Source organism: Eschscholzia californica, unplaced genomic scaffold (assembly GCF_041429995.1).
Source record: "Eschscholzia californica isolate CP2 unplaced genomic scaffold, dmEscCali1.0.p SCAF_3, whole genome shotgun sequence".
NCBI lineage: Eukaryota > Viridiplantae > Streptophyta > Magnoliopsida > Ranunculales > Papaveraceae > Eschscholzia > Eschscholzia californica.
In genome coordinates, this window is record NW_028238420.1 from 50,729,897 (window position 1) to 50,740,751 (window position 10,855).

The 10,855-nt window shown below is 32.7% G+C and overlaps 1 protein-coding gene across 1 annotated transcript; it reads left to right on the forward strand.

The window, feature by feature from the left end:
- The first annotated feature begins 4,683 nt into the window (after positions 1–4,683).
- Positions 4,684–6,347, forward strand: LOC147551475 (uncharacterized). The gene is made up of 3 exons (XM_086672406.1): positions 4,684–4,971; positions 5,101–5,230; positions 5,318–6,347. Exons 1-3 carry the CDS (start codon positions 4,776–4,778, stop codon positions 6,060–6,062), a joined length of 1,071 nt encoding a protein of 356 aa, XP_086528532.1. The 5' UTR covers positions 4,684–4,775; the 3' UTR covers positions 6,063–6,347.
- Positions 6,348–10,855: the final 4,508 nt, after the last annotated feature.

Sequence of the window (10,855 nt, forward strand, 5' to 3'; positions counted from 1 at the left end):
TTATGGCTTTGGTCTCTCTCTAGTTGATTTCCTTTTTCCTCCATTTTTCTCCCAAAAACACTAAATGGCCTGACTTTTGAGGCCGACCACGCCCCCGAAAGGTGACGTGGCTGGCCCCGATTAGTGAGGCTGTGAGGAGTGAGAAACAACCTGACTGCCACAACACCTTTCAGGCCGTGGCCGGCCTCAAAAGTCAGGTCATTTGGCACGGTTGTTCTTCTACTTCATGACCACCCACCCCCACCCCCATCCCCCACTGTCATGGCCTTGCCAACCAGCGCCCTCATTTTCCACCATCTACGAAGGGTGCATTACGAGCACCATTACAACCACAGTAAACACATGAAAATTGGTGAAAGAGAAGACATTTGGTTAATTCCAAATGCCCCATCAGTTGACGAGTTGACGTAGTATGTCAACAAGTAGATTATAGTGATCAGGGTCTTCTTTTTTTCTTTCTTTACAACTCAGAAAAGCTAATGGATCAGAAAGAAAAAAGAGAAAGAAATGTGTAGAGATTTGAATTTCAACTCAGAACCCCATTGACCCAACAAAAAGGAGGAATCCTACCCATAAAAGAACAAACAAAAAAAAAAAAAAAAAGAGAATGAGTTAGAGAGAGATTTGACGATTGAGAGTTGAAGTTTGTAGGTGATTGATTCAAACCTTTAAAAATACAAGTGGTCTAGTATTATAAACAACTTAAATACTAGTAAGAAAGTCAAATCCTTCAAAAATGTCAACTAATTCAGTTCTAAGTGCAAAATGACTCTTAAAACACCATTTAAATAATCCTATTTCTAGATCAACCCTTGACATTCAAATACTTCTTTTTTCTCTTTGGGAGTATTAATTAAGAACATTTCTTCTAATTATGAACACAAAATCAAAACTTCTACTTGTTTTTTTTCTCTTATAATTTGGTATTTAAAACTAAAGAGTCCTTTTTGACAAACACATGTTACTAGTTTATAAAGAGTCAACATTATTGTAAAGGGCAACATTTTTTTTCCATTTCTTTTTGAGTCTTTTAGGGGTTACGACTTTGAGTCCAATACATACAACAATCAGTTCCTACCAGTTTTTTTACATGTAGATGGTTGTCAAAAAAGAGACCCACTTTTTTCTTCTTCTTCTTTTTTAAGGTTACCAAAAAGCTTAATGGGCTATGTACAATGTTTCATTTCAATTATAAGTCCACAATAATAGTAATGTAAGAGGATAGAAATGTCTCATGTATCAACCCATGGGTACATTTTGTTATTGGAACCAAAACTTCAATTATTTCGTCTACCAATAGTCGAAGTATTCAATGCAGTTACTATATGATTGTGAATTATAAATTTGATCTGTAATATCACTTGTACTTTCCTCAACAAAAAAAAAAATATATATCACTTGTACTTCTGAAGACTTCATACATGTGTATATTAAGGGGTCCTATCTAGAATAATTTTCAGATTTAAAATACATCCAAAAGAAATATATTCCATAAAATATACTGGTAGTAAAGATATATCTACAAAAAAAAATGTTCCTTGGCGGTCGACGCTAGTCTGAGTCGTCACGTGGCCGACCACGTCACGACTTGGGCCACAGTGGAAGGACCACTCGGGCCAAGCATCATTTCTCCTACAAAAATATCCCACCATAAAACCTACCTCTAATCTCATGCTTTACCAAATGGAGATTACTTGAAACACGTCATCCTCAAACTATCAAACTTGTCCACATCAACAAAGGATTATTGAGCATGTGTTAATATGAGCGACTGACACTTGTTGATAGCTAAGTAGAAGACAAGCCTAATTCAACTAAATATATCTACCAATCTGATCTAAAGGCAAGTGATGAGTGTGAACTCTAGAGAGAGAAAGAGATTACCAATGGAGAATGATTAGGCTGAGGTTATCATGACTCTTGTTTAGTGGTACCACAACAAAGTCCTTTAAAGTAACATTCTTAATCTTCAATTAAGCTTAATAGACCCCAAACACCATAATAATAACAAAAACCTAAAAAAAAGTATAGGAACAAATTAACCTAATTACGTGTTAAAAAGTCTAATTAAGGAGACAATGCACTTAAACAAAATTATATATAATGTCATATCATAACTAGGAACTCTAATATCCTTCACGCGTGCATTCATAAAACGAAAATAAAAATCAAATAACTTCGTTTTATTTTTCACTATTAAATGTGTGTTTCGGTATATACGATGTGCAACAAAAAAAAAACCCACGGAACTAGCTCAATTTAGTTGAGTGATGGCACTCCCTACATGTCGTTTCACTCATAGAGTCAAGGTTTATCTTACTGTTTGCGTAAAAAAAATGATTTCATTGTACATTTCCAATAGGGAAACAAATATAAGAGCACATCTCAAGAGATCCTTTTATTGAAGAAGCAATTAGGGGGGAGAAGATAGAATAGAGATAGAGATACACTAAAGGGGTAGTCAAAAAAGTAAATTAGGAGTAGAAAATATGCTTATTTAAGACATGATCAGTATTAGTTTGGGTCAAAGACGTTTTACATCCAAATCTAGAGATGGAAAAAGCTAATGACAAATTAAATATACAATTAAGGAGATGAATGAGAATTAGATGTGGGCAGAAAGAAGAACATATTCAAAAAATTTCTCTATCTTACCTGCACCGTCCATGAATATTGTGTAGGTTTGGAACCCATAAAACTCGGTTTCAACTTTTGAATAATAAAAGTTAATACAGTTACTATATGTCATGTCATTTTCTTCGACCAGATACATTAAATACAACTAGACTAGCCTTTTATTGGTTTTGATATGACAATTTTCATAAATGATACGATCACAGAAAAAAGTGAAATAAATGCTATTGATTTTGAATTTCGTAATATTTTAGCTCTTTTATAGTGATCTTATCATTTCTAGATGATTTTTGTCTAAACTACTTGTCCAAGTGTTTCTCTTCTAAGAGGCCCAAGAATCAGTACGGAAAGACCAAATTTTTAAGAACATAGTTAAATCTTCATTTATATTTTGGAATCAAGCTAAAAAATAGAGAAGTGTAGGTAGGTCGGACAAATACGTGTCGAAACAGATGGTGTTGTGGTTTAATTTCTCTTTGTATTGAATTTTATTTGGTTATTTTCAACTTTATTGGCTTATGATTCACTCCCCCATTTGGGGAGTAAGGGGTGAAGTGACAATGATGTTTTGAATTGAGAAAATAGTTCTCCTGTTTGGGCATTAGATACGTATGGTATCATGCCACTAAAATAGTAAGTACCCTTAGAGCATCTCCAATGCAAAACTCAAAAAAAAAAAAAAAACTTGTATTGTTTAGTGTCAAGGTTCAATTGAGTTTATCTTTCTTAGATGACAATGTTGAGATCCTCAATTCAAAAGACATCTCCAACACAACACTCTAAGAACTTAAAAATAACTTAAGTGTTATTTTCTAGATGGTTAGATTTGCTTTTAATATTTTGAGTGGTCAATTGAGATCTTCAAAAGAAAATCTCAAATATTGAGTTTTTTTCTTGAGATATCTCAACATTAAATGATGCCACAATATTATGAGATCCAAATTGAGTGTTGCGTTGGAGAGAACTCAAAAAATAATAGGTGACACTTTGAATTTTTCAATTTGAGTGTTGCATTTAGAGATGCTCTTACTCCACTACTATAAATAGTTTATTCAGGTTGCATTTTAGTAGGTATTCCAAGAAAAAGAAAGACTGCTCTCATCAAAAAAGAAAAAAGGAAAAGAAAGACCTACCAAAGAAATATAGGAAAAACAAAACAAAATTTATGTTTAATATCACACTCAGCATAGCAGGAGCCAAGGGTGGGGCAATGTGAAAATGGGTTAATTCCCAATTGGCCCCTATAATATGATCGATTTGTCCCGTTGGCTTTCATTTTTGTCTAGTGTTTTCAGTTGGTCTCTTTTTTTGTTACTCCGGGAAAATCGTCAAGTATTTTCTATTCCTTTTCTTTCTTTATTTCATTTTTTTTGTTTCTCCTTTTTATCAATGTTCATTTTCTCCCTTAATTTTTATCAATCTTCAACTATATTTTGATTCAAAACCAATCTAGAAAACCTAGATAGAATCCTGTCTAGCTACAAACATAAACCCCAAAAGATAATTAAGCTTCTCTAAATTTATCTGCTTAATGTTTTTCTGAGCGTTAACAAAAAAAAAGACGAAGTTAGAAAGTGAAACAAAATTGAGGGTCAACTGAGCGAGTTAGTCATATTGAGTAGGCCATTTGAAACTCAACCCTATAAAGACTTTGTTTGTTATGGTTTTTTAACGACTATATTCCAAGAAATTTAGAAGGAAAGAAATTGGGAAAATAAAAGTGTGGGTCAAAGTTGAGAGTCTTGGTCTTACAAGTTAGTAGTACAAGACTACAAGTATCTTACCTATCTATCAAAATCAAGTTTAATAAATTACTACTGTTTCTGCTTAATTAATTAATTAATTAATTAGTTCATAATCCCTCTCTCTTTCTTTCTCTCTCTAACTCTCTTTTATGTTGCTGTAATGCCAACTCTTTTAATTTTGTAATTTAAGTTCCAACTTATCCCATCTATAAAAGCCCATTATTCCCTATCCTTTTCAATTTAGCCTCTCTCTCTCTACCTCTCTCTCTAGCTCTAGCTCTAGCTCTAGCTCTATAGCCCTTTCCCCCTCCAACTTATAATACAATCACACACTAAGTTAGCCAAGCAATTCAAAAGTCTCTGATCATATTATTTATAGGGTATATAGGGTGAGAAATGGATTTTAATGGTGGGATGAGATCAGGTGGTGGTTATAGCAGTAGTTGTGGTAATACAGAAAGCAGTGATGAAGATCAAAATCATATGGAGGAGCTGAGAAGAGGACCATGGACTATTGAAGAAGACCTTTTGCTTGTCAATTACATTGCCACACATGGCGAAGGTCGATGGAATTCCCTCTCTCACTCTGCTGGTAATTCCTTTTATTCATCTCATTGATTCATATTTCATTTCATGAATAAACCTAGCTAGCTAGGTTATGTATTCTTATTTTCATTACTTATTGGTAATAAAACTATATTTCGAAAAAAAAAACGTATAGGTCTTAAACGAACGGGAAAAAGCTGCAGATTGAGATGGTTGAATTATTTACGTCCTGATGTTAGACGTGGTAATATAACACCTCAAGAACAACTTCTCATCCTTGAACTCCATTCTCGTTGGGGAAATCGGTACTACCTCTAATCTCACACGATTAACGAAAATTATTAATACGATCTATTTACAATTTAATAACTTCTTATTGAATTAAATAATAGGTGGTCAAAAATTGCTCAATATCTACCAGGAAGAACAGATAACGAGATAAAGAATTATTGGAGAACTAGAGTTCAAAAGCACGCTAAACAACTCCATTGTGATGTTAATAGCAAACTCTTCAAAGATTCAATGAAGTATATTTGGATGCCTAGGTTAGCTGAACAAGTACTCGCATCCGACTCTTCCTCTTCCCCCACCACAACCACCACCACTCCAACACACCATCTCCCCTCTACCCCCACCACCACCAACAACAACCATCCTCAACATCCCACAGCAGGCACAAGTGATCAATTAGGGTTTCCCCATGTTAATGATCACCAGTCAAGTTTCAAGTATGATGAGAACTCCATGAACCCATTAACATCTGCTTCATCATCAGATTCATCATTTTGGAATCAAGTAGTCTCTCCAGTTTCAGACCTAACCGACCATTATCAAAATTACCCTAACTATAGTCTTGGTACTACTACTAGTACTACTCATCCCCAAACAAATTATACTAGTAATAATAATTACCCAGAACCCTTAACTAGTCCTTGTGCTAATTACTTTAATGGTTCATGTAGTTCATATTTTCAGCAAGGTGGAAGTAGTACTAGTAATGATCATCAAGAAATGATGAACATTAATAATAATAATAATAATAATGGGTGGTTAAGCAGTAGTAGTGATGATGATTTATGTGATAATTTATTCAACCCTGAAGATATTTGGTTCTTACAACAACAACTCTTCAAATAATTGTTTCATACTTTTGTTATTGCTTATAAGAGAATGAGAAACTATAAAGAATTTGAAGATCATACACAAAAGACAAAGGAAGATGACAAGGACAAACAAGACTACTCATATAATTAGTATACACTTTGGAACTAATTTATCTTCAAGTGTATACTAATTATGGATTTTTCTCTTTTTACTATCTTATTTTCAATTTTAGTTGGGATACTTAAATAGTTTTTTTTTTTTTTTTTTTTTTTGTAATTTTCATTTTCTCTTTTGGCATATTAAGATAATAATATTTTGGTTTATCAATTATTGGTTCCACCATTGTTTACTTTTAAAGACTTTATGGGTCATATTATTTCCGACTAAATCCAAGAAGTCTCTACCATATTAAAAAAATGTTAATTATCTAATTAACTATATATTTATGGAGGAAGTTTTGAATTACTTACTTAGGTAATGAGACAGATGGAGTTCAATTAGATGAAGTGGGTAATTTACAACCCGAAAATTTGTATTCATCCATCTATTTGGTCTCTTCTCCAACCCTTCACCCGATGTGGCGACATACTACTTGAATTTGGAGCAAATGGAGAGAGAATGACAAAAGTATGTGCTCGAGTAAGACGTCGCAAATCAGACGAAAGGCTGGGAGAGGGACGAAGTAGAGAAATGAATAAAATTTTTGAACCCGACCCAAGTCTGAGGAGGATAGAATCAGAATCCATAAAAGGAGGGAGTAAAAAAGAATAAAAAGGAATGGGACTTAATAATTGGTCAAATTGCATGAACCTATTGGTAATGAGTGGTCTAGTCAGCAATTTGACGGCTGTGAAAGTGAACCTCGATCTTATCTTTAAACCTTTGACACGTGATTAGAATGAATTGTCACGTGAGGGTCCTATTTGTTTTGTTTTTTTTTTTTTTATGAAGGATTTGTTTTGTTGTTGTTAACCCAATACTTGTGTTCTAATCTCCTTTTTCTAGAAGCCATAGGTATGCTGTCTAATAATTAATTAAGAAAGTATAATTCTAGTTAATGATGTGATTAAACAAGTTCGAAACTTTACTTGGTTGCCCACCAAAATAAAGTTGTAATGGTGCCTCTAACATATAGCTTTAAAAGATATCTGATTCAAATTACTCGGTAGAGTGTGAGACTAAGACGCGTACGTTTAGAGAACACGTTCTCAAACAACAAAATTAAATATCATCTTAAGAAAAACAGTCAATTAATCAATATCCAGCTTCAATTCTTGCATTGCATCTCCCAGGAGTTGAAGTGAGATTCAATTGGAGAGATGAGAAAGTGTTTTGCTTAATTAGGGGTAGAGAAGTCATTTTTTGTAGTGAAAAATGGAGGGTCATTTAGGAAATATGTAAGTTAATGGGGGTTGATATGGGAATATTAAAAGAGAAAGAGGAATAAATTTGAGAATGAAAGGACTGGACAAACACGGTAAGCTCCCAAGTGGAGGAAGCCAGTGGTAAGCCGCAACTTTTGATTTGTGGTGCTCTCTCTCTCTCTCTCTACTCAATGGGCCGGATCAAGCAAGTACAATTATTTTCATTTTACTCGTTTCCATGTGCTCACCTTGTGCCTCTCACTAGTCACTACAATAACAATATATTGATTCACCACAAACAGTGAAGCGAGCTAGATATGAATTCTCTTTATGACATTTTTTTCGTCACTATCAATATAGATATTAGACTTGAAATCCTAGCAAATACTGAATTTCGTGTATGAATGTTTTAAAAAATAATAGAATTATAAAACATCATTATTGAACGAGAATCATTTCTTAATTTCCACATTGTCGACATATATATCTTTATGTCAGATAGTTTTTGAATATCTGTAAAAATGATAAAAATGAAGGTTTTTTTGACATCTATTTCTTCCGAGGAACTTATGATGTGATGATTTGCCCAATGTGTTCAAGTCTTATCTAAATTTTGGCAAAATTTTGGGTTTTTGGTTGATGAGAGTACCTCAGATAACATAAATTCGTGGGACAATGACGCACCCCTAAAATATTAATAGATATTTAGCATATGTGAATACACAAATATATGCCTATGTTTTCAAGCAAAAAAGTAGGAAGATATTAACATACTTTCACTTTGTCCATATCAGGATGATTGATGATGATTTTTAGGTCTTCTTCTTCTTCTACTTTCCCATCTATCTCCATTCAACTTGTGCTTGAAAGTTTTTCTTTAGGAAAGTTGATAGAAGAAGACAGATACAAGACTTAGCTTTCTTTTCCTTTAAAAAGATATAACCCACTTACTTTTCTAATGAAATAAAGGGTATCCAAACTTTCTTTTCAAGAACAAATAAATCTTCATGAATATACTACTTCTATATAACTAGGGTTTTCATCACATGTCCATCTTGAGCCGAGTTAATTAGAACTTTTTGGGTCTTTCATTATATGTCATGTTTATAGTTAGGCTTAGGATTTGGAAGATTAGCTATAATTCATCATCAAAAAAGCTTTACATTGGCTTTTCTCCATCACTTGCCTATACCCTAAAGCTTTTCTCCATCACTTGCCTATACCCAAAAGCAAATAGTATTACAAATTTTCGTGTTGTACATTGCAAAGATAAATGGAACATCGCGAGACTATTGGAAAGTCAAAATAAATAGCCATGAACTTGACCAACACGTCTCAAAAATTATTAATGAAGAGAGAAAATCTTAGTCGCTGATGTCAATATGGATACAATTGAAAAATTCGATGCCTAGCCTTATGATATGTGACCGTGTTCTACAAACTTGTAAATAAAAATAATTAATAATTACAGAAAAGAAAAATCACGTGTTATTGAAAACGGACGTTTGAAATTTTGTGTAGAAGATTGACGTAAAAGTAACAAGTCCTCCATTAACATTACTCATGAAAAGAAAACTAAAATTAGTGAAAATATCGGCCACAGGCGCCATGAAGTTGACTATCAGATTTATAAAATGACAAAGATCAAGAAAACATAGTAGAGAACGGTTCATTTTTGTGTTAAGTCTTTAAAATATTGGGAAATTAGTATTGGTGGGTAAGTGGCCCTTAATTGTGCTTTTGGATTTGAAAATGTCATTCATTTCTGGACTAAGTTTTGTGACTTTTAGGGCTTTTCCATTGGACTTGGTGAGAAACAAGCTTGACCCTAAAATATGCACTTCCTGGATTTAATATTCATGGGCACTGTTTAGTATTGGAAATTAGCTCCCGATTTAATATCCATGGGCACTGGATTTAGTATCCATGGACTTAAAATTATCTCCATATGCCAGAGTATGTGGTCCATCCTAATAGGCCCGATTGAGTAGAGCCATAAGATAAGAGCATCTCCAACGCAAAACTCACTCTTAAAATCTTAAGTGCCACCTAGGATTTTACAGTTTTTTTTGTATAAAAAATCTCTCCAGTGCAAAACTCAGAGCATCTCCAATGGCACACTCAAACTCCAACACTGTGGGGGGGGGGGGGGGGGGTGGGGGGGGGGGGGGGGGGGGGGGGTAGTGGTTCAGGACATTGGAGGGACACTCAGAGACAAAATGTTCCAGAGACATTTCAAGACATTTCGGGACATTTGTTCGTAGACAAAATGTCTTTATGGACATTTCAGGACATTTGATTCATAGACAAAATGTCTCAGAGACATTTCAAGACATTTGGTTCATGGACAAAATGTCCTGGGGACATTTCAACATATTGAATCCATGGACAAAATGTGTAGTGGATATTATTATTATTATTATTATCTCATCATTGAAGGATAATTGTAGACATTTATTATTTTAATATTATCATTATTGTCAAACCATATGAAATAATATATTTGTACTCATGTTTCAATAATATATTTTTCGACTTTTATGGACATCTGTGGATATCTGAGAACATTGATGGCAGTTGGTAGACATTTATTATTTTAATGTAATCATTATTGTCTAATCATACGAAATAAATTTGCCCTACTACTTTGAAAATATATTTTTCGACTTTCGTAGACATCCGTGAATATCTGTGGACATTGATAGATATTTAGTTGATATTTATTATTTTTAATATTATTACTGTCTTACCATATGAAATAAAAAAAATTAATTAATATTTCCAAATATATATTTTTCGACTTTCGTAGACATCTGTGGACATTGATGGACAATTGGTAAATATTTATTATTTAATATAGTTAAATATTAATATAATAATAATATAATATAATATAATATAATATAATATAATATAATATAATATAATATAATATAATGTAATATAATATAATATAATATAATATAATGTAATAATAATACAATAATATAGTAATATAATAATAAGATAATATTATAATAATATGATTTGATAATAATTATTATTTTTATTAGCTTCCTTACTCAAATAATAATAATAATAATAATAATAATAATAATAAGAATAATAGTAATAATAATAATAATACAATAATATAGTAATATAATAATAAGATAATATTATATTATAATATGATTTGGTAATAATAATTATTTTTATTATCTTCCTTACTCAAATGTCCCCAAGTGTCTTCCATATTTTGAGAGACATTTTCTCTCCAAAAGCTCTCCAAATTTACACTAAAATGTCTCCAAATGTCCCCAAAAACAATTTGTCTTGAAATGTCCCTAATTTCGTGTCCCGAACGAATAACATAGACATTTGGGGACATTTGAAATGTCTCCAACCAATAACATGGACATTTGAAATGTCCCCAACCAATAACACGGACATTTGGGGACATTTCAAATGTCCCCAACCACT

What these genes read in the sequence shown, in the direction of transcription:
- LOC147551475 (XM_086672406.1), top strand. Translation starts at nt 4,776, where the DNA reads ATGGATTTTAATGGTGGGATGAGATCAGGTGGTGGTTATAGCAGTAGT. An exon ending in TTCCCTCTCTCACTCTGCTG is followed by an intron (nt 4,972 to 5,100) that starts GTAATTCCTTTT and finishes AAAAACGTATAG; the next exon opens with GTCTTAAACGAACGGGAAAA. An exon ending in CATTCTCGTTGGGGAAATCG is followed by an intron (nt 5,231 to 5,317) that starts GTACTACCTCTA and finishes ATTAAATAATAG; the next exon opens with GTGGTCAAAAATTGCTCAAT.